This window comes from Aulostomus chinensis, chromosome 12 (genome assembly GCF_037954235.1).
Source record: "Aulostomus chinensis isolate RoL2024-O1b breed Wild chromosome 12, RoL_Achi_v1.0, whole genome shotgun sequence".
Lineage (NCBI taxonomy): Eukaryota > Metazoa > Chordata > Actinopteri > Syngnathiformes > Aulostomidae > Aulostomus > Aulostomus chinensis.
In genome coordinates, this window is record NC_141331.1 from 22,770,389 (window position 1) to 22,795,206 (window position 24,818).

Below are 24,818 nucleotides of genomic sequence, written 5' to 3' on the forward strand. Positions count from 1 at the left end.
TGGTGTTGTTGGTCAAAAAGCGAAGCAAACTAGCCAGAGTAAATGGGAGGAGGAGAACAAGCAGCATAGGTTTCCCTTACCAGTTGTGCTAGTTCATGCTACCACCATATAATGTTTGTTTTCAGCTTTCAACAGTGCAGATGCACTGAAATCAATTCTCTACACAACAGCTGTTGCAGGAGGGATGGGACTTCTAGCCCTGTCTTTCTACAAAGAGTCCACCTTTAATAAAGTCGTCAATAATAGAATGTTTCTTTACATGTGATAAGAAACTTCAGATACGAAAAGTGCAAAGTTGTTAGAAAACAGCCATCTAATTTTAACTGTCTGTTGTTGCTGTGAACTGCAAGCAGTTTTAACACTAAACTTATTCGCTGATCAGCATAATGATTTATGCATTGATATGTATTCTGTAGGGGCGGCATGGTTCAAGGGTTGCTGGTTCGATCCTTAAATCCCCTAGAGACCATGTCGAAGTATCCTTGAGCAAGATACTGAACCCCTAATTGCTCCTGATGGTCCTGCTACAGACAATCCAGGATGTACTCTGCCTCTCACCCAATATCAGCCGGGATTGGCCCCAGTCCCCCCTTGACCCTGAACGGACAAGCGGTATAGAAAATGGATGGATGGATGGATATGTATTGTGTTGATGTCAGAGACAATCTGTGTATTAATAATTAACAGTTATCATATCCTATAGTGTTGCCAAATTGTGTTTGTGCATTGTATTTTACAGATGAATGATGGTGGTGGCTAATGACATCACTCATTCATAAACTATTTTATACTAGAGGAGCTGTATCCAAAATGCCAAACTATTAATAAAGCATTTCAAAAGCATCTAAAACAGTTTTAATTAGTCCAGATCCCAATTATAAAAACTACAATTTTGCATAAAATTATTACACAACTTATTCTAAAAGTATTTGCCAGTGATCCACATAGAATATCTTTTCGTCAAATAAACATTTAAAAAAGTCAGTTCTATTTTATTGACTAAATAGCAGTAAATCACAACAAAGGTTATCTTAAGACACAAGCTAAGAAATTTTTTTTTTTAAACACCATCCATTTTCCATCCATCCATCCATTTTCTTTGGCTTCTTCGTGCCAATGCAGACACAGGGAGAACAGAACAGCAACAGTGCTAACCACTGCACCACCGTGCCGCCCTTTTTTAAATACATAATTTAAAACTTTTTTTAGGCAGTTAAATAATTCATCATTTTGTCATCAGGTCTATTTTTTTCTGCAAGCCAGGGGAAAAGAATGTCTTTTCAAGAGGAAGTAAACAGTTTGCATGGAGCTTCCCTCAAAATACTCTGACTGAGCCTATGTAAGAGGTATAAGGTAGTGTTTCAGGGAAGCAGTACGTCTCGGGTGCCAAACTTTGGTTTCAGTGGGATCACTGTTGTTGGGAAGCATTAATTCTCACCCCTTTTCTCATCCTTCATGCATATTTCTATATGTCTGTATACAGAAATCCCCAAGCCAGTGTGATTATAAAACTGAAAGCATAGGAGCAAGCAGTAAAGACAGCCACAACCAAGCTCTGTTTGAGACACACACTGATTTGAAATAAGATGAGGTAGCCAAAATAACATAAATAAATTTCAAGGCAAGTGGGTTGTCCCGTTCCGAAGGTGGACCATACCCCCTAAGCCAATGGTAGAGGAAAAATTGCTACAAGAAACTGAACAAAGTGTTTGTTATCCCCAACCAGTCAAATGGTGTGATAGGAGCTACAAATGAAGTACCGGTACAGATCTCTGCAATTCATTATCATCTTTATAAAGCTCAGGCTATGGTCTGTATGTCCTAGTACTATGGCAGCAAAAACACAACAAATGATTCCTGTCACTTTATATTATAAATTGTTAAAGTTTAGCGGCTTGAATTTTCAATAATCTGAAATAAGCAATTGTTAATGTTGTGTTCCTTAAGTAGGCTTCACCTCCACCTGCATTACTGCAGGTGTGTTTACATAGAAATTAGGCTGGTCACAACCAGTCAAAACAGTTAAAAAGGGTTGATGTCTGTGTGTACATTGGAATCATACCTTGACCTTCCTGCCCAATTTGTCCTTCCACTTTTGTGCAATGGAGCCATCAATCAGGAGCAACCTGCAAGCGCATTAGCACTCACTGTGAGATTTATACTTACAGCAAAACTTTACAATTTATTTACAACTCTGCTTCACTTACTTAGATGTTTCCTCATTCTCATAGCCCATAATGAGGTACTCCTCCCCAGGAGATACAGGGGGACAAAGGCAGGAGGATGAGTAGAAGAGCGTCTGAGTCTCTCTTGGTATGTTGACAAGAGAGGACTTGAGCACCTCCTTCACCTCCACCACTGCTGTTGGCTCCAAACCTCGGTTCCTTACCTCTCTCACTCTCGCTCTGATCACTAAAAAAAGAGTGTTATACATGTATATACTGAATACTGAATTTCCCTTAGGTATTCCAACTTCCCCACTGAGGGACGAATAAAGTTTTATCTTATCTTATCTTATCTTAACTTTTTTTCTGCCTTTATGCAATAGGAAGGCAGAGCTCAGAAGATAGTTGATATAGCCAGGCTTGTTGAACTAGTTGAGAATCTGAAAAATAAAAAACTTACATATAAATACATCCATTTACTTAAATATCACCTGATTCATCTGTTGTGCTTTCTGATGAAAATTACATAAATTCTCGATCAGATTTTCAAGAACATATGTCTGAATATAGCAGTGATATAAACTCTACACACTGATTAATACTTGCACAACCAACAGAAATGAGGCAACTAGCAAGGCAGGGAAATCACATGTTTTTGTGTTACTAAAAATAACTAGTTAATGGTTATAAGTGTTTATTGGAGTTTTTATAGAAAGGAAACCTTGCACACCTGACATACCTGATTTAGGTCAGACAGACTGAAACATTATAATAAACTCAAGAACAATCAAGGAAACGGTGTGCTGGAGCTTTCTTCTAATTTTATAACTATTTGTTGAAAATTAACATCCTTTCTCTCCTTTGACTTGCTCACAAAGGATTTATCAGATGTACTGCTATTTCTAAACTGCACAAAGTTCTTTATCATTATCAGTTTTAGGTGTCCTTTTGAAACAAGATTTAACAGTTCTTTCTTCCAACAAAAAGATCATCAACAACAACTGTTAAACATTTGGACTTTTATTTTTGTAGCTGTAACAATCTCTGCCACCACCTGCCTTTCAGATCTACATATTTACTCATTAACAATTTAACCAAGACTTATGGAACATTATATGTAAGCTAGATGGATCCCTATAGGTTTTAGTTGTGTGTTGCAGTACAATATACAGTATATATATATATATATATATATATATATATATATATATATATATATATATATATATATATATGGTCATTTTGGGACAGTTTTGCTGTTTTTTGCAGTGACTCACCAATTAACTTAAAGCACCAAGAACTGATGCAGGAGGGAATACGTCTTTCTGAATTCAAGGTACCTATTTGTGAGCAATTTTGAATTCAAACATCACAAGTGTATGGGGGCATTGCATCGAAAGCTTGGTGTAAATTCCTGTATTCAAGGAGAAAAAATGAAAATTAATAAAAAAGGAAAATTAATAAAGATTGAGTGTAGCAAGCTGAAGCGAATGGTAAAATCAGCACCAGTGTGAATTAGCAAAGTGAAGATGCCTTCAATCAATTACTTAAGATAACTTGTGCATGTTGTGTCCTCTGATATGCCATCATGGTTTACTAAATCTCAAAATCTACCAGAATTTCATTGAAATGATAGTAGAAAAAAAGATAGTGTGACCATAGACATTAGCACACTCCAGAAATCCACGTGGAAAACACTGGATTCGCCAAATCATACCTGTGCTCTGCAATCATCTGGTAAAGCCTTTTCAGTCACGTGGCTTTTGTGTGTCTAATTTAATGCCATCGCAGAAGTAAAAAAGAAAGAAGTAGGTTTGGCTTATGTGACAGGCTATCATCCTCCTTACCACAGCGTGGCACTGTGCCAACCTCTGCCGTGCTGCCATCTTGGCGTCTTCCGTGGCACCCCTATAAATAGGAGTGGCCACATTCACCTTGAATGCTGTGGTGCTTCTGGCGTGGCATGCACCCTCTTCCTCATATAATTTAGCATGGCGCAGAGCGGCTGGCTGCTGGAGCTGCGCCGATTAGCTGTGTAACCGCTTAGACGGCTTGGTGCAGCCACCCGCCTAGCGTGGCGTGGTGAGCTTCACAAACTCCCTAACCTGATCCAGGTAAGGTGCTGCCACCAGGCTTGTTGTACATCTCACGGCGCGGCTTGTACGTTATGCCTCTTCTGCAGCGAGTCAGTCTGCTGGCCTTGCGGGGATTGTTGGGCGCAATCCCGGGCTCCGGTTGTGCATTCCATTTCCCTGACGGTAAACTCTGTTGTCTTTCGCTCCGTCCCAACTTCCAGCCTTATCCTGTCTCCGCCTCACCAGGTGTATTTCTTTGAAATAACCGGGTGGCCCGTGATGTGGGACCTGCCGTCATCAATGCTGTGATTCTGCTGTTCCGTGTCAAGTGGTGCGTATTTGGGGTGGTTACTTTGACCCTATGTTTTATTTGATTATTTTTTTGTTGTTCATTTATTAATCTAGTTTCTCCTGGCAGTGTGGCGATTTGCTGCTGTCCTGGACCGGCCGCCACTTGCCAGAAGCACTGCTGTTTTGGCTCCCGTATTTTTGGGCTCATTGTCCGTCCAGTTGTGGTTTTGTTGTTTGGTTGTTTTCTTTTGTGTCTAGGTTGTGTGGGCTGCGCAGAGTGAGCATCGGCGGTGCTACCGCATCTCCTTGTGCAGGTTTATTTCCTTTTGGTTTAATTATTGTACATTGATTGGTAATTTCCTATAGATTTTCATCATTAATATTACTGTTATTATTAATTTCTTTTTCTCTGGCCTTCATTTGATCTTTTGTTTTCGGGAGGTGCGGTGTGCTGACGGCAGCAGTCCTTTCCTAGTGGTGGTTGTCCCTTCAATCTCTTTTGTTGCAGTGTGAGTGTGACGTCACAGGTGTATTATGATTTGAAGAGATTCTTTTGTTTGGTTTGTCCTCCTGCCGCCTGGTAAGCCACAAACTTCCGCAATTTTATCCACAGCTCTTTCCTGTGCTAACTGTTTTTAATCGAATGATATGATCTGTTTTAAATCAGCAATAAAATATTTTTTATATTGTCTCTTGCTCGTGGGATCTTTGAACCTGTGTGCCTGTAGAAGTACAGAATGGGAGCTAAGTGCTCCCAGGTGGCATTGTTGTAGCATTACCCCCTCTGGTTAGCCACACTGAGAAATGTACCACCACAGTCTCAGAGCCCAATTGATGGAAGTTGCATCATAACAATATATATATATATATATATATATATATATATATTCATATATTCATATATATATATATATATATATATATATATATATATATATATATATATATTCATATATATATATATATATATATATGAATATATATATGAATATATATATATGAATATATATATATATTCATATATATATATATTCGTGGCACTTCTTGTGAAACCTGACTGCAATATAAAACATTAAAACAACCTGAGCGCTGTTTGAAGCTTAATAGTTGGTCTTTTGATATAATTGGAAGAAAATGGAAAGCATTTCTGGTTATTTAGTCTCGTGTTTGTAAGTTAACTCACCATAGTTGTAGTTGTTCTTCGTGTAGGTTCTCAAATTCATTTTGACAGCCTTACATTTACATCGATCTGCAGTCACATACACAGGAGGTTATGCCAGGATCATCATTTCTAAATAACCAGACAATATTCAGACTGTCATATGCGAAAGACTGTAGATCCCTGTTCATCTTAACTCAATCATTTGAGGATTGTTGGTAAGAGTTGACATTGTTTTACATTTAATAATTTCATTTTGAAATGACTTAAGATGTCTGCTTTTGTATTTCACATGGGCAATGTCAAATGTCTCAAAAATAATTAATGACAAAAATGCAAAACATTCTAGTTTAGTAAGATTTACAAATGCTGAACACATGTTGGGATATTGCGAGAAAACTAAAAATACACATATGCACTAGGGTTGTGCCATGTTGTGCCATTCATGGTTATCCTGGGATAATTCTAGTGTCAGGTCAAAAATTAATATGGTGATATTTTAAGTCTGTGGCATATGATGTCACACAATAACATATTATGTAATATTACAATCAAACAGACATGGGCAGAGAGAGACAGTAGCCTGGCTATGCCACTAGAGTTAATACCTAAAAAGGAGCCACTTCAATTACTTTGTTTAAAAAAAAAAAAAAAGCAGATGTTCAAAACATAAGTAAGACTTGCTCCCAGTCAAATTCATCCAGCAACCTTTAGAATAAACACATTCTTCATTACAAAAAGAACCCAAAAGTCAGAGAGGGCATCTCAGAAGTGCTGGTATTCAACTTTTAACACAATAGAGTAAATTGGTTCAGCATGGCAGAATATGAATATGAATCTCATGCTGAGCTACTATTGTTTTGAAGCTAGTTTTTAATGTATATTTATATTTTAATTGTAATATTTTGGGGGGGTTTGTGTTGTATTCACCAGTAATTACATTCATGCTCTGAACTTTAAGGAAAATTGTATGTAGAAACTGTGCAGTGTGTTTAGATGGTGATTTATATCATTTTGCTGTAACGTTAATACAGAATCTGAATCTCAACCTGAGCTACTGTTTGTTTTGTTTGTGGTGTCTGTTTTTACTGCATATGTTGAGGGTAAAAAATTACAATCATGCTAGTCTGTTAAACTAGAACATTCTTCAAATTAATTTTAAAGAACAAGATACATAATATGCATTTTGTAACATAGTAAATAACATTATCCCAAATGTTCCAAGAAATATACTTTTAGACCTTTCAATATATATATTGAATATATATAATATTGTTCACCCCTATAATCCAGTTTTCTGTTTTGGGTAAAGACAAATGTAATTTCACTATTATTGTAAAAGACATTATTCTACTAATGTGCCATTACCTTGTTTTTATGATATAATTGTTTGCATTATCGATACTAAACATTTGTTCTTAGGTTGGCCTTTTTCAGTGATGATAATGGTAAAGGTTGACTGTATTGATTTTAAACTTTTAATGAGGATGAACTTGAACTGGGACAGGGATATAAACAATTTCTTTACCTCCATTGGGCCCCCTGCAGTGAAGGTTTGTAGAATCCATGGGAAAGTCCGGATTAGATTCTGTTGGGGGAATAAAACCCAGAACACAGCAGCTTTTTTGGTGAACTGGTTGAAATGGTCCTTATACAATATGTGTTCAGATTCAAAGGCAGTGACAACCAGAGGCCTACTTGTTTTCCGAAAGAAAAATTTAATAAAACTGCATTAATCACGGTGTAGGCTAGAGTTGGGTATTAATGGTACAATTTGATCCAATCCATCTTGCGATACTCTTATATTGTTCTGAAAATTCCAAAATTGAGTAGAATATACAACATGCTGTGTAACACCTAAGTAGTCTAATAATACACTCATCACAATATATTAATAACTACAGCCAAATTGAGTGAAGGCTATTTCATTCAAAATTTGCTTATCGTTTAAATGGTCACGGGGGGCTGGAGCCTGTCCCAGCTGCAAGAGGCGGGGTACACCCTGGATGGGTCTCCAGTCCATCGTAGGGCCAAAACATATAGACAGACAACCTTTCGCTCTCACAGCCACACCGACAGTCAATTGAGTGTATCCAATCAACTTAGCCCCCTCTGGCATGTCTTTGGACTGTGGGAGAAAACTCCACACAGAAAGACCCTGTGTTCAAGCCGGGGCTCAAACTGGAACCTTCCTGCTGTGAGGCGATAGTGCTAACCACTGCACCACTGTGTTGCCCCAAAGCTGCACAGTTGTACACTTTACTAAACTCCCTAAATGTAGCTGCCATTCCATTCCAACAAGCACCAATACATTATTGCGGAAAAAAGTGATGTATTACTGTATTTGCATAGCCCCAGTGGTGGCAGAAGGTTCTCTACAAGGAGCCAAACTGCAAGTCTTACGTGTCTGTGGTGTCTGTATCGATCCAATCCAGCACAGGCTAGAGAGACCTGGAATGGCACCAGTCAACCTCCAATAAAAAGATGGCTAATTCACCACCTTCATATTGTAGCCTCCCAAGCTATGTTTCTGCACAAGAGACTCTTTGGTTTGATTTGGACCAATATGGACATCTCATCTAGCAAGTTAAGTGCTTGAACACCACCACCACCAACCAAACTACCTACCTACCCCTGAACAATTGGAGCCCCGCCATCATTGCCACTCCACTGGCATCTGCCAGAAGTGACGTCACTTACATGGGAGTTGGCCTGACAATGCAGAGACTCATCTTATTGAAGTAAAACTGGCTACCCAGCTTAGTTGGACATTTGAGGAAGCTGCTATTGAGCCCAGATCCTCACAGATAGCGCTACACTCCCCACCGTGAGGGGCAGTGTGGCAGACGATTAGTGAGTGGTCACCTACAAATAGACCTGGTCGGACCCTTCTCCGTCCTTTCCGCTTCCTCTCCCTCCTTTACGGAGCCGACAGCCGCGCGTGGTGGCGTCCCGCTGGTCAGCAGATCGGGTCACAAAACAAAGGTATGCATGCTTGTTCTGCTTGATTTATCCAGTGTCATGGGCCCCGTGTTTACTCCGGTTTTGCTCCGTCCAGCGGTGTGGTGTTACCGGGAGCTGGGCTGTCTCCCTTGGGCTGGTGTGTGCGTGGTGCGCTTTCTGTGGGTAAGACGCTTAGTTGTCTGCCTTTCATATCAAGCTGCCAATGATCTGTGGTGTTCTGATTATCCTCTCCCGGCCATCGTTTGTGTAGTCTGGGCTGCAGGCTTCCTCCTCCTGCCTCGTCTGACGCTACGATTCTGCTCTTCGGTAGGAAATGTTTATTCTTAGCTTTTGTTGTTCTGTAATGCCCTTCATCCACATTTTAATTAGGTTAACTTGTTTATTTTGCAGTGCGTGGCCGTCAATTGCCGCTGTGAGCCTCGCTGCTGTTTTGGTTCTTCTTCTTTTCTTCTCCTCGTCTTCATTCTGGATTCTTGCTGATTCGGCTCATAACAGCTCTGATCCCAGTAACGGCGGTTAAAGCCGTGCACTACGGCCTTTATAAGAGCCTCAACATGGGCCAAGAGAGGGCATCCCGACCCTCATCGGCGCTGAGCCATCCCCCTTGGAGACTGGTTTTAATTAGAGGGGCTGACATTTCCTTAATTATTTGAGTTTATTCCTTTTCTATTTGTTATTTCTTTCTTTGAAATTTCTTCTTCTTTATTACTGTTAGTTTTTGTGTGTTACATTTGATTTATTGTTTAGAATCTTTATTCTTATTATTATTATTATTATTATTATTATTATTATTATTATTATTATTATTGCCTTTTGCTCCCCATTTTGATCATTTGGATTTAAAATAGTTTCTGTTGGGTTATTGGGGTAGTGATATTTGGTTAGTGTGTGAGGGTTGCCGTGGTTTCATGTTTTTAATGGTGTTCTTTTCTATTGACAGGTGCTGAGGGGTGCAGTGTATTTTTTTTTTATTCCTCCCCTTTTCGTTACCGCTGTCGTGGTAAGCCCCAGCCCTGTCCCCTTTTCCTTTCGGTAATTCCTCCTGCACTCCTTTTCATTGGTATTCATTTAGTCTGTTGCTCATTTTAAACTATTTTTCTAATAAAAGTATTTTTATAATTGGGAATCACGGTCCTGTCCTGTGGTATTCCAACTGTGTGCCTTTGTTCAATTGGAAGCCTGGTCATTTTTGAAATTTTGTTTATATCCTGGGGTGAAAGCCCCCAGGTGGCGTTGTCGGCAACTATTCCACACCGCTCGCCTTGCCACAAGATCTTCAGCAAAAGGAGTGATGCAGCTGCCCAGCCATCGAGAGAGCAATACAACACCATTTTAGGATGGCAAGTCTACTCTGATGATGTCAGAGAGCAACTCGCCAGTTGTAAGAGAGCAGAGGAGGAAAGTCTGGGGGCTTATGTAGCTGAAATTCTGCTCTACGCACAACATGGATACTCCATCTTTGAACCCAGGAAGAACTTGCTCTCCACGCTTTTATTTGTGGACTTCAACTAGAATGTCTACACCAGCACATAGACCTCCACTCACCAAAAACAATGAAAGCATCTCTTATGGAGACAGACAGGATGGAGCATGTGCTGGGTGGGGTTGATTGCCCACAAAGGTGGAGGCATTAGGTCAATCAAGTTAAGCTGACTGTTGGGAGAAGATAAAAGTGGCTTAACAGGATGCCACCTATGGAGGGCTTCTTCAGGTGTGGTGTACCCCAACATGGTACTGGAGTCATAAACCACAATACTGAGGTCATGCTACTTGCTGCTAACTAATCATGCCTCCCTCACCTGGCTGCTGCATTTCAAGGGGCCAGAGGGCCAGCTTGCATGATGTCTTGAGATGCTCCAGAACTACAATTTTGAGATCCACAACCACACCAGTCACAGTGAGACAGAAATCTGTACTAATCAATGCCATTATATCAGATTATCACATTTGTTCTGTCTAACAGAAACATGGCTGTGTCAGGAAAATCATGTAAGTTTAAATGAAGCCACTCCTCCCTCCTCACTCTTCTTTTTGTCATAATCCTCTTCTTCCAGACCATGATTTAATAACTTTAATTTCTGTTACTGGACTATATGCCACTAGTCAGACATGTTTTTACTAGGTGTCTGGCTGATGATGTTGTCTCTATATCTAAGGAAGAAATTCCACCTATATTAAACTTAATATGATGTCTCACACAAAAGAGATCCACTATTCTGAATTTTGTCATTTTCAGATTGATCACATAGTAGATAATACTTCACTATGAACAACTCTAGACTCTATTGCTCTTTTGAAAAGGATAATTAAACAATAGAGAACAGCTCTGTGGTATAATTCCAACACTACGCAACAAAAGCAAGAGGTACGAAAACTAGAAAGAATATGGTGCTCCACTAAGCACAATGAATAGCGTTTAGCTTGGCAGAATAGTCTTAAATTGTATCAGAAGGCCCTCAGTAAAGACGGAGCCACCTATTATTCATTGCTAATAGAGGAAATAAAAACAGTTTTCTTTTCAGCACCCTAGCTAAACTGACAAAAAAGTCATAACTCTGTAGACTCCTGTACTCCTTTAGCTCTCAGTAATGACAACTTTATGAGTTTCTTTAATGATAAAATCTTAACTATTAGGGGTAAAAATTCATCAGTTCCTAACCTCAATAGATTCTAATTTACCTATAAACTCAGTAAACACAGAAACTGCTGTTAAACCAAATATCTATTTAGACTAAAACTTTCAACCTGTCTCTTAGATTCAATTCCAACTAGGCTGCTTAATGAAGCCTTTCCTCAGTTAGCACCTCTTAATTAAATATGATTAATCTGTCTTTATTAACAGGATATGTACCACAGTCCTTTAAGGTAGGTGTAACTAAACCACTGCTTAAGAAGCCTACTCTAGACCCTGAGGTTTTAGCCAACTATAGACTGATATCTAAGCTCCCCTTTCTCTAAAGTCCTGGAGAAATCAGTTACTAATCAGCTGTGTGACTTCCTACATAACAATGGTTTATTATGAGCATTTTCAGTCCAGTTTTACAGCCCATCACAGCACAGAGACAGCATTGGTAAAAAATTACCAACAACCGTTTAATTTCATCAGATAATGGCTTCGTGTCTGTACTCATCCTGTTAGACCTTAGTGCTGCACAGTCGACCATCAAATCCTGCTACAGAGAGTTGAACATTCAATTGGCATTAAGTGAATGGCATTAAACTGGTTTAAATCGTACTTATCAGGTCGATTGCAGTTTGTACAGATCTTCTATGCAAACAAAGTTAAACACCGTGTTCCCCAAGGTTCAGTGCTTGGGTCGGTACTATTCACTTTATATATGCTTCCTTTAGGTCGTATTATTTGGAAACACTCCATAAATTTCCACTGTCACGCAGATAATACTCAATTATATTTATCAATAAAGCCGGATGAAGGTTGACAGTTATCTAAACTACAAGCATGCATTACAGACATAAAGGACTGGATGACTTATAACTTTTACAGTTCAACTCTGATAAGACAGAAGTTATTGTACTTAGCCCAAAACACCTTAGAGACACATTATCTAGGATATTACTGCGCTGAATGACATCACTATGGGCTCCAGCAGCACTGTTAAGAACCTAGGAATTATATTTGATCAGGATTTGTCCTTTTATTCCCACATTTAAGAAATTTCAAGGACTGCCTTTTTTTCATCTACGAAATATCTCAAAAATAAGAACGATTCTGTCTCAAGGTGACGCCAAAAATCTAGTCGATGCATTTGTTACTTCTCGGCTGGACTATTGTAATTCTTTATTATCAGGGTGCACCAACAAGTCATTAAAGACTCTGCAGCTGATCCAGAATGCAGCTGCACACTTAATGACAGGAACTAAGACAAGAGACCACATCACCCCTGTCTTAGCTTCGCTGCACTGGCCTCCAGTAAAATCCAGAATAGTTTACATCTCTTCTCCTCAGTTTTAAAGCTCTTACTGGTCAGGCCCCCATCATATCTTAAAGAGCTCATAGGTCCTTATAAACCAACCAGAGTACTACGCTCCCAGCATGCAGGTCTACTTGTGGTTCCTCGTGTTGTTGTTTTTTTAATTAGAATGGGAGGCAGAGCCTTCAGTTATAAGGCTCCACTCCTGCGGAACTATCTTCCAGTTTCAATGGGGGGAGGAGAGGGGCAGATACCCAATCTAGCTTTAAATATAGGCTTATCAGGCTTATCCTGGACCAGCTCCTAGTTTGTGCTGCTATAGACTATCGGGGGACTCCCATGATGCACTGAGCTTTCTCCTCCTCTCTGTTTCTATCCATCTTTATCCATAACATTCACATGTATCAATCCATTAACCTAAACTTCTTCCCCGGAGTTGTCTGTGCTTTCGCACCCTGCAGGTCACCTGGGGCTGTAGACATTGGGTTGATCCTTCCTGTCCTGGACCAACTACTTGCTTGCCCTGGCCCTGTGTTTTTCTCTCCTTTCCACCCCTCCCTCTCTCCCTCTCTACACAAATTAAGATACGCACACACAAATAATAAAACACACACAGATCTGATTACACACACACGGACTGAGATATGCATTTGCAAATAAGAAGGGTACAACAATACCTCCATACCTCTCCCTCCTCTTATCCCCCTAACCCCCTCCCCCCACCTCTCCCTCTCCTGTTCACCCACATCCCCATCTCTCCTTCTTCCTCACAAACCCAACTGGGGCCCGTTTCACAAAGCAGGTTTCGTGAAAACTCGGGTTCTATTAACCCTGAAATAAGGAAAACTCTGAGTTTTCCATTTCACAAAGGGAGGTCACTCAAACCAGAGAAAGAGGGTTCACTCTAGCCTGTTTCACAGACAGCGGTAACTTAAGCTCTCGGTCAGTTACCGTGGTAACAGACGCTATGAAACTAACCTGGTCGGGACCAGGTTTTTGTCAATGAACCTCAAGTTTCTCACTGTCTCCGCCCACTTTCAGAGCCACATACTCCATTTGATTTCTGCATTCATTCATCAGCAGGCGAGTTTTGGCAAGTTTTTCAACAAACATGGCATGTCCTTTTCTTGATGATCCCGTGGATGAAGGTGCAGCATTGCTGCGCAGAGAATTATATATTCATCAGGAGATTGAGATCAGACCGCGCATAGACTTTCTTGCATTTCCAGACAGTATCGGTAGCGTTTCACATCACAGTCCATTGTCTATATACACAACCTCCTCCGTCCTTACATTTGCAACATCACCAGTCGTAGTCATGCTCTCACATCATATATATTAAAATATATATATATATATATATATATATATATATATTCATATATATTTATATATATATTAATTGGGTTCTAAGGATGAGCTCCCTCAGCCACTGGCCTTCCTACACTCTGGCTTAGGGCCAGCTCCTGTACCTCTGTTAGAGGTGGTGGTGCTGGGCCACCACCCGTTTTACGGGCATCTCCCTTCTTTCTGTTGACTGAGTAGAAGTCTGTGTTAGTTTAAATAGGCTTAATTATTTTACAGAATATGATATCGATGAAGACATTTGTGTATGAAACCAGCATTATGTTGGGGATAAAACAACTATTGTACACAGTCAAACAGCCACTTAATATTTAATTTACAATGCAGAACATGGGGTACCCCTGAGATGGTCTGACCTGTTTGAATATTGTTTTCATGCTTCATTTTAAGTTGCTGCCAAGTGCGTTTCTCTTGCATCTAAACGATATAAATTAATGCGCGACCATGTAAGCAGCTTCCTCCGTATTAATCATGATTGCAAAGGACTACATTTAAACTTACGCATTGACCCGAGCGGCAATGTTCTTCCACGCCATCTCTCTCTTTTTTGCAGCTACAGTGGTGTTGCACTTCTTTTTTAACGCGTGTTGGAACTCTTCATATGATCGCATCAGGATTTGCAACTCCACTGACGTAAAAATCGAAGCCGAAGCCGCTGTTCTGAAACCAAAAACTCTGGATTTTCCATCTTCGGTTAGATCAACTCGGAGATCAGGATTAAACTCAGGGTTTGATGAACTTGCTTTGTGAAACGGACCCCTGGTCGAGGCAGATGGCTGTCCACTCTATGAGCCTGGTTCTGCCTGAGGTCTCTTCATGTTAAAAGTGTTTTTTCTTGCCAATGTCTCCATGTGCTTGCTCATGTGGGAATGTTGGATACCTTTATTTAAAGGGTAATGTTCTAGACCTGATCATTGTGTAAAGTGCCTTGAGATGACTTTTGTTGTGATTTGGCACTATATAAATAAAGACTGATTTACTGATTGATTGACAAGACAAGCCTATTTGTTAGATGTCTGAAGGAGTGGGAAGGGTAATTTTTTTCAATGTGCACGGTTTATAATTATGCTTCCCAATGACTGCACCAGTAAAGATATTGAGGAAAAGTTTGAGAAACTGATGAATATTATAGGTCACCCTTACCTGGGTTACACCTGGCTGGATCCTGGTAGTATGGATCTGAAGAGACACAAAAACCCTGGTCAGTGTGGAAACAGAAAGAAAGACTGTAATGCTTTTCATTTTCAAATACTTGACACAGTAGCATCAGTAGAAGATCGGGAATAGGTCTCACTGTCCTGCGAAGCCTTCAGAGACACACACCCAGCGCTGAGCTACTCTCCAGATGGCTCTGTCTAACGTGCGGTCCGTGGCGAATAAAACCTTTGTTCTCAATGACTTCTTAGTCTCTCGGAGGCTGGATTTCCTGTTCCTGTGTGAAACCTGGCTCTCTGCTGGAGACAACACGCCGTTCTCTGAGCTTTGCCCACCTGACTGCAGCTTTTTAAATTCCCCCTGAATGTCAGGGAGAGGCGGAGGTCTTGCCTCTGTATACAAATCATCATTTCACTGTCGACAGATTCCATACAATGGCTTTGCTAGCTTTGAACTCCAGCTCTTTGAACTAACCTTGTCCTCACCTGTTCTGTGTGCAGTAGTCTACCACCCCCCCCCCCCCAATTCAATAAGGACATCATCTCTGACTTTACTGATTTTTTAAACTACGACAGCGCGAAGTTTATGCCCCGCTGCAACAGTTCCTATCTGAAAACATCATTGAGAAGTTCCAGTCTGGCTTCAGAACTGCACACAGCACTGAGACCGCTCTCCTGAAAATGCTAAATGACCTGCTCCTTGCCGCCGACTCAGGTAGCCCTGTGATTCTGGTGCTCTTAGACCTCACCGCTGCCTTTGACACAGTGGATCACAGGATCCTTCTGTCTTGCCTTGAACACCTTACAGGCATCAAAGATCTGAAGCTTTTCCAGTCCTTCCTGACCAACGGGAGCTTCTCCGTGCAGCTGGGAGACTTCACCTCCTCTGTCGCCCCCCTCTCCTGTGGTGTGCCTCAAGGCTCTATTCTAGGTCCCATCCTCTTCCTGTTGTACCTGCTGCCCATAGGGGAAATCACGAGAAAACACAACATCTCGTTCCACTGTTTTGCTGACAAGGTTCAGCTGTACCTCCCCCTAAGGGCTGATGGCCAGGATTCACTCAAACCCCTGCTGAACTGCCTGAATGACATCAAGGACTGGATGACTATGAACTTCCTCAACCTTAACAAGAAGAAGACATAAGTTATTGTTCTTGGTAGAACCCCTCCAGCCTTTTCCACCGCTGCCCAGGGCACACTCGCCTCGTACACCAAGCACTCTGTCAGAAATCTCGGCGTGATCTTCGATAGTGCCCTGAAGTTCGAGCAGCAGGTCAGTGCTGTTTTCTTCCATCTAAGAACTCTGGCTAAAATTAAAGCCTACCTGCCCCAATCTGGCTTAGAGACGCTTTCATCACCTGTTATCTGGACTACTGCAATGCTCTATACACCGGCATAGACAAATCACAACTCTACCGCCTGCAGCTGGTTCAGAACGCAGCAGCTCGACTCCTCACCTGCACAAAAAAACGCGCCCATATCATGACTAATTGACAGTCAGAAACAAGGAACAGGATTTTTTATTGTTAATATTATTATTTTTGGGCAAATAACAATATCTAACTTGATTTCTTATTTTCCATTCCTACTGGTGAAGGAATTCACCACTAAATGCTTCATTTTCATTGGTGAGTGGTGCCTCAAAGCCTGCTTCCGATTGGTTTATGTTTGCACAGCAATCTTTAAAATTAAGGGCTACCTCAACACTATATATCTCTGTAAATACTGCAAATATATTTAGTTATATAATACCATTATACACACAGTCTTATGTGTTTACACGGCACTTGACAACTTTTTGGCCCTTCCTGTTAAGATGCTATACTGCATTTGGTCAGCTACTCACTGCCAAAAGTAGTAACAAAAAAATGACCAGCGGGTGTTGCCAATCTAAGTCATATTTGTCATGTTAGACAGCCAAGTGATATTAAACTGACTGCTTTTGTCAGCTTTCAACATTGTGACAGAAAGTGGACTTGATTTGATTTGACTTGAAAGTTTTGATTTAATTTGCATCTTAACTTTAACTTTATAGCAGTTAGCTGTGACACTGGTGCAAGTGGGTCCCTTGTGTTGAGTTTCCAATGAGCTGTGCCATTGGCACAGGTGATCATAGAGTAACTGGGTCCAGGATGGATCTGGGTCCTTCATTTTGTGGTTCTGCTTAGGTCTCGGTCTTACTTTTATAACACTGGACATGTCTATTCTGGTTCAGGATAGTACACTTCTGGGTCTCATTGGGTACAGGTAGAAAATTTTTGACACTTTGACGATCTCTAGAGAGTAGCCACCAGACATTGCACAAGCATGAGCATCAACAATGTAACAATTACATAGAAAACAAACATGCAAATATGTTCTCTAATTTTTGTATATATTTTGACATGTCAAAGTAAGAAAAACAAATGTGTAAATCTACCAGAATGAAGAATTAATATAAGTCCAGGTTCAGTATCCATACTTGCTCACTGTCAGACTGTCAAAAGGTTTGTTTCGCTCATCCTGTATTTATTCATGTGTTAAAATCAATCTGAGCAATATGAAAATCCATCCAGCTGACAGGCGTGGTATCAGCATACCAATTGAACAGCATGATCATTGCACAGGTGTGCCTTGGGCACTATAAAATGTGCAGTTTTACCACACAACAGGATGGCTGCAGAAATGTACACCAGAAATATTGTCACTCATCTCACGACCATGAGCCATCTCCAATTTTGTTCCCAGGAATTTAATAGTACATCCAACTGGCCTCACAACCACAGTCACTATGCCAGCTCAGGACCACCACATCTGGCATCTTCACTTGAGAAATAGTTTGAGACAAGCCCCCCCAAACAGCTGATGCAACAACCAGTTTGCACCATTAACCGATAATAACGAAAACCATCCAAGAGAAGCTGATCTTAGTGTTCTTTTCAAGCAGTTTTTGATATCATTGCTATAAAAATAATGTCCCTCGGTGATGGTGGGGATAAGGCAAGGCCCAGGTGCATTTTCGTGATGGCATTTTGAATTCACTTAGATGCCATGATGAGATCTTGAGGCCCATTGTCATGCTATTCATCCGCTGCATCACCTTATGTAGTTGTTGCATAGCTTGTATCCTCACCAGATATGTCCCCAACAGAGCATTTTCGGGATGCCCTGGATTAGCATGTCTGACAGCATGTCCCAATTCCTGCCAATATCCAGCAACTTGGTGCCACCATTGAAGAGCAGTGGAAAAACATTCCACGGGTCACAATCAACAACCTGATCAACTCTATCTGAAGATGTGTCACATTAGGCGCTTTCACACTGGCCACCAAGTTGCTAATTCACCCGTTTTTTTTGTGGCTCGGTGCGAGGTTTCAGACATAGTGCAGCAAATTGGGGGGCGGTTTTAGCCCTGCAATATTCCTCCTCCAAGGGTACACTTATTGCTGCCTCCATTGCTATGTAAATCCAAGCTGGCATGAGGTGGGCAGAGGTGTCGATGATGATGCAAACTTGCATCGCAAAAATAACACTTGCTATCGCCGGATGACGGAACGTCACCACCAAGTTGAAAAACTTATGGAAAAAGTACCACGAGGTCTGTGACCACAACAATAGCAGCGGCACAGGGAAGTTGGACTGGGAACACTACAAGTTTTGCCGTACTGTCTCAGGGCTAAATATTCTTCTGACATAAATGTTGTACGTCACTGTGCATGTGCAATTTCATACTGTATGTCACGTAACATGTTTACGCCCACACAAGTGAGGGCTTTTTTGGAAAGAGGAATATTACGCCTACATTTCACACACAAGACGGCAAATTCCCACCTCTACCTTGCCCAACTTTGGTATTCTGTGTATAAAATGTGCTACTGTATAAGGCAAATGTCTTATACTTTACTCAAAATAATGGTAGGTTATAAAATAGAGATAGTTATTTATGAGTTTTGACATCAGCCTATGACAGTATGAGGATGAATAAGTTCAGACACCTACACCTTGGATATTTGTTTTTAAACAAAGACAACTGAATTAATTTCTTGTGACAATAATCAATGAAAACACTCAACTATCATGGAAAACAAAGTTGAATGACTCTACTCTTCTGTCAAGCAATAACTGTGGATGAGCATGGAAATGGGACCTGAATACACAGCTGTATTGTTCACATAGCTTTCATATGGGAATTATTTATCCAGGGTTTTTGAATGCAGAATGAGGTCAGAATTCTTTGAAGGATGAGGGTAATGAACCTCCCCACATGTCGTGCATCAACATATCTGTCAAAAAACTCAACATACCGCTGTTTAAGAAATGCAATGAAAAAAATCTGCTGATGAAGGGCACCAACACACAACTATAATAACATCATTCTCAAGAAAGCTGGAGTTGTTGAATCAGCAAATGCAAGTGGAATACAGACTCTAATTTGCCTGAAATTATTTTTCAAGGTCAACATACTGTAGAACTCAGTGATCCTATGAATGAAAACTCATACCTGCCCTTCAAAAAAATTCCAGAGTATGTTTCATCTTCAGGTCCGGTAAATTGTGATAGATTCCATTCCAGTGAAATACCACATGCCGTCTTCATCATACCAGAACAACAAAACCTAACGGATCTCTTATTCAACAATGAAGCTGCAATAAGGTAAAATATATTGGCTGCAATTTGGATTTCAAATGAAAAAGACAGCCCAATACTAGGCAAGCAAGCCATGGCCACATTCCACACTTCTTGCCATGTCCTACCAGCTGCCTCACAGATTATCCCTAAAAATGTACAGTATAAAGCAAGACAACACCAGTCTCTGAATAGATTGTGGGCCAAGAAGTATAATTCTTGTAGAGAAAATGTTCATTGCCAGGGAATTGGGAGTTACCATGCAATATTTGTGCAGAGGCACATTTTAGAAAAACTTGCTGAAAGAAATTAATACAATACAAATGAGTATCATGTACTTTTAGTTCTGATAGTCAAGGTAACTTGGTATCATAAAATTTTCTACTTTTAATCAAATAGAATCATAAATGGAGACTTTTCTGAAAGTACTATTGTATCTAGGTATTTCTTTTTTCCTGAGTAAAGGAACAGCATACTTCCACCACTTGACAACGTTCTATATTAAGATAGTCACCATGATAAACATTACATGCTGCTTGTTATCATAATAATAATTATCGTTAACTCATCACTTGTTCTCATATGCACCTGTTGCTCAAAAGTGCGCAAAGACTGCTTCTCATTTGGGTCAGAATTTGTGACAACATAGTTATATTTTTAAATTTGATTTCTCCCAAATCAGAGGTAATGCAGCACCAAGTTAGCAATGAATTGGGCCAAGTTGTGGCTTCTAAGGAGCAACATTCAGACTGAAGAAAAAAAGATGAAACAACTTAAGCGATGCGCAGTGACTGAACCTTTGTAAATCAACAAGTCACATGAAAAATCACAAAACCCAGCTGAGCTATGCTGGGCCAGGGCAGCCTGGAGATATGTGGGTGTATCTTGCTGGAAGTTAAGGGAATCAGATGAGTTTTTTTTCCCAGGACTTGGTCTTGGCCCTGTATAAAGAAACGGAGCACAGTACAGGATTTATTGAGAGTAAAATGTGTGAACTGCCTGAATCAAGAAGCTCTTTGAGAAAGTCAAGTGGGCATGAAATCGGGGGGCAATGACTCTTGTGTCTGTTCCAGAATGTGCAGAGATAAACTGCTTGGAGAAGAAACATGATAGAAATAGTTGCATATAAAAAAGCCTCAATTTTTTTTCAAGCACAAATTCATGAAAAAAAGCTTTATATGCAGCCAAAACACCTTAAGATATCATCTGGTTTGACAACAAGTCACAAAGAAGATATTGACTTATTTGTATGCACGTGTCAACATAAAACATACTTTTTAATCTCCTCCTTGGCTGTGAGTCTGATCCTACCCCTTCTAAAGGGTATGTAAAGGTACATAAAAACCAACTTTCTCAAGGTTGCATGAAAATGGGTTGCATATGTCCTAAAACATCTGGAACAAAAGTTGGCTTAGCTTTTTATCGCACCCCATTGACCCCTTTAGCACCAGATACATTTACACTAAATGTAGGAATATAAAGAAAACTTTTAAAAGTCCTCCTACATAAATCCTATCTAAATTAATTTTGCACGTACAGTATAATATATGGACCATCATGATAAAAAAAAAATATTAAAAAGAATTAAAAATCATATGCCCCATGATCCATCCATCCAATTTCTACTGCTTATCCTATTAAGGGTGGGGCTGGAGCCTATCCCAGCTGCCTTCGAGTGAAATGCGGGGTACACCCTGGACAGGTCGCCAGTCCATTGCAGGGCCAACACATATAGACAGACAACTATTCACTCTCACAGCCACACCCATGGTCAATTTAGAGTATTCAATTATCCTAGTCCCTTCTTGCATGTCTTTGGACTGTGGGAGGAAGCCGGAGTACCCGGAGAGAACCCACACAGGCACAGAGAGAACATGCAAACTCCACACAGAAAGACCACGTGCTCAAGCCAGGGCTTGAACCTGGAACCTTCTTGCTGTTAGGTGACAGTGCACCACTGCCTCATCCCATGATGCTATGATCAAAATTTTATACCATGTCCTCTGAAGCTGGACAAACGCTGTAGGAGTTAAGATATGTTATTCAATTCCAACTCCAACTGTATGAATAGATCATTTGGACTGCAAAGCCATCACTCACAATGCATGCGCTCACACAGTGTAGGAATGCACACACTATTCAATGAAAATTTGTTTGAGAGCTACAAGGACATTGTTTAGTTTATTTGTACAGTACCAAATCACAACAAAAGTTATCATCTGACACTTTACAATTAGAGTAGGTCTAGTACCACACTCCTTCAATGAATTTACATACAGCAATTCTCCATGAGCAAGGATATCCTGCAACAGTGGCAACGAAAACCTTCGATTTAACAGGCAGGAATTTTAAGGCGGTCCAGGCTCAATGGGGACGGCCTTCTGCTTTGACTGGTTAGGGGGGAAAGAGAGCAGGAGAGCGGGGCAGAGACAAAGACAGATCTTGGAGGAAGACAGATATACAGAAGGAAAGAGAGGGGCAGAGATAAAGAGGGAGAGAAAGGGAGAGAGACGGACAAACGGGGATGTGAGCAGGTGATGCTAAGGGTGGCAGCTTGAGCTTCTTCAGGTCTGCAGCCTCCTCCAGTAGCACCCGGGATCTGGGATGTGGGGAGCCCAAAGGCTCCGGAGAAGAAGATGAGTTAATAACACATATGAGTATGATTTATGTATAACACATACAGGAGGACAGAGAGAAAAGAGAGGAGGAGAGAGAAGCCCAATGCACCATGGGAGATCCCCGGCAGTCGAAGCCTATGGCAGGATAGCTAAGGTCTTGCCTAAGTGGCCCTAACTATAAGCTTTATCAAAAAGGAAGGTTTTAGTCTGCTCTTAAACATAGAGAGGGTGTCTGCATCCCGTAGCTGAAACTGGGAGGTGGTTCCACAGGAGGGGAGCCTGATAACTGAAGGCTCTGCTCCCATTCTACTTTTAGAAACTCTCTGGACCATAAGTAAACCTGCATTCTGTGGTGCTGCTAGCTTGAATGTCTGCTGTGGTTAACATAAAATGAGAGGTCCAGCCCAAGTGGGATTTAGTTAATTTACCATTTATATCACAGCTGTTTTACTACTCAGTTACACTAGCTACCTATCACAAGACTGATATTAAATGCTGTTATTGTCAACTGCTGAGGATGCCACTCATCCATCAATCCATCTTATTGTCTTCTGCTAATCCTGTTAAGGGGCTGGAGCCTATCCCAGCAGGCTTCGGGCGAGAGGCGGGTACACCCTGGATGGGTCACCAGTACATAGCAGCACCCTATCCCAAACCCAGCATATATAGACCAAAAACCATTCATACTCATAGCCATGCCTTTGGACAATTTAGAGTACCCAATTAACCTCGTCCCCTCTTGCATGTCTTTGGACACTGGGATAGGCTCCAGCTCCCACTTCTTCTCATTTAGCTGAGTTCTCAGGAATGCTACTGAACCTAGCATTCCTGTTTCCCTGGGCAACAAAGATTTCATGGACTTCTTTAATGACAAAATTCTCCTGATTAGAGAGAAAATTCACCTCCTCCTGCCATCAGCTGACAACACGGCACCTATAGGCTCAGAAGCCTTAGAGGCTGCTGGAGGACCAGATGCACACTTTGACAGTTTTTCTACTTGATGAGCTCAGTACAATAATTTCCTCCTCTAAACCATCCACTTGTCTTCTAGACCCATCCCAACCAAGCAACTTAAGGACTCTACCCCTCATGAGCACCTCCCTCTTAGATATGATCAATGTGTCGCTGTTATCTGGTTACATCCCACAGTCCTTTAAAGTGGCAGTAATTAGACCCCTTCTCAAAAAAGCAACCCTGGATCCAGAAGTTTTGGCCAACTACAGACCAATATCAACTCTTCCGTTTCTCTCCAAAATTCTGGAGAAAGCAGTAGCTTAACGGCTGTGTGACTTTCTCCATAACAGCCTCTTAGAGGATTTCCAGTCAGGTTTCAGGATTCATCATAGCACAGAAACAGCACTAGTCAAAGTTACCTATGACCTCCGACGAGCATCAGATGAGGGACTGGTCTCTGTGCTGGTCTTATTAGATCTCAGTGAAGCTTTTGATACCATTGATCACCATATCCTTCGACAGAGACTGGAACATGTCATTGGCATTGAAGGAACTGCACTAAACTGGTTCAGGTCATATGTACTAGGTCAATCTCAGTTCGTACGAACTAATGATAAACCCTCGGAAACCATTGCAGTCACTTATGGTGTTCCACAAGGCTCTGTGCTTGGACCAATCCTCTTCACCCTTTATCTGCTTCCTCTCGGTCACATTATTAGGAAACACTCAATTTTCATTGCTATACAGACGATATGCAGCTGTACTTATCAATGCATCCACATGAAATAAATCAGCTGACTAAACTGGAGGCCTGTCCAAAGGAGATAAAAACTTGGATGACCCATAATTTCTTTTTATTAAACTGAAAAAACCGAAGTCATTGTCCTGGGCCCAAAACATCTTAGAGACACCCTTTCTAATGAGATAGGTACCCTGGAAGGCATCACCTTGGCCCCCAGCACAACCGTAAGGAACCTAGGAGTTCTCTTCGATCAGGATCTGTCCTTTAATGCCCACATGAAGCAAATTTCTAGGACTGCTTTCTTTCATTTACGACACATTGCTAAGATCAGACACAGCCTGTCTCAAAAGGATGCAGAAAAACTAGTCCATGCCTTTGTCACTTCAAGGCTGGATTACTGCAATTCTTTCCTATCAGGCTGTACCAGTAACTCCCAAAAGACTCTCCAGGTGGGCCAAAATGCTACTGCCCGCGTGTTGCCGGGAACTAGTAGAAGAGACCATGTCTCTCCTGTACTGGCTTCTCTGCATTGGCTTCCTGTCAAATTTAGAATAGAATTCAAAATTCTCCTTCTAACATACGAAGTCCTCAACCATCAGGCACCTTCATATTTGACAGAGCTCCTAGTTCCCAATTATCCAGCTAGAACCCTTCGCTCCCAGGGTGTGGGGTTACTGGTGGTTTCTAGAGTTTCTAAAAGTAGACTGGGAATCTGAGCCTTCAGCTATCAGGCTCCCCTCCTGTGGAACCGTCTCCCAGTTTCGGTCTGGGATGCAGACACCCTCTCAACCTTTA

The 24,818-nt window shown here is 41.0% G+C and overlaps 1 protein-coding gene and 1 long non-coding RNA gene across 3 annotated transcripts in view; one reads left to right on the top strand and one right to left on the bottom strand.

Annotated features, from left to right (window-relative positions):
* frzb (frizzled related protein) overlaps positions 1 to 24,818 on the bottom strand; it is a 66,708-nt gene that overhangs the window by 5,641 nt on the left and 36,249 nt on the right. For both annotated transcript variants that reach the window (XR_015118760.1, XM_086220813.1), the window contains exons 3-7: positions 15,095 to 15,130; positions 7,219 to 7,278; positions 5,715 to 5,780; positions 2,208 to 2,412; positions 2,063 to 2,126 (exon numbers count right to left, since the gene is read on the bottom strand). Coding sequence is in view for 1 of the 2 variants with exons in the window: in XM_086220813.1 (XP_086076939.1) it covers positions 2,063 to 2,126; positions 2,208 to 2,412; positions 5,715 to 5,780; positions 7,219 to 7,278; positions 15,095 to 15,130 (431 nt within the window). In the remaining variant the exon portion in view is untranslated. The remainder of the gene's footprint in view (positions 1 to 2,062; positions 2,127 to 2,207; positions 2,413 to 5,714; positions 5,781 to 7,218; positions 7,279 to 15,094; positions 15,131 to 24,818) is intronic.
* On the top strand, positions 8,486 to 9,830 carry LOC147252488 (uncharacterized). The gene is made up of 4 exons (XR_015118627.1): positions 8,486 to 8,675; positions 8,749 to 8,816; positions 8,905 to 8,960; positions 9,045 to 9,830. It is a non-coding gene; the product is annotated as an uncharacterized LOC147252488 (long non-coding RNA).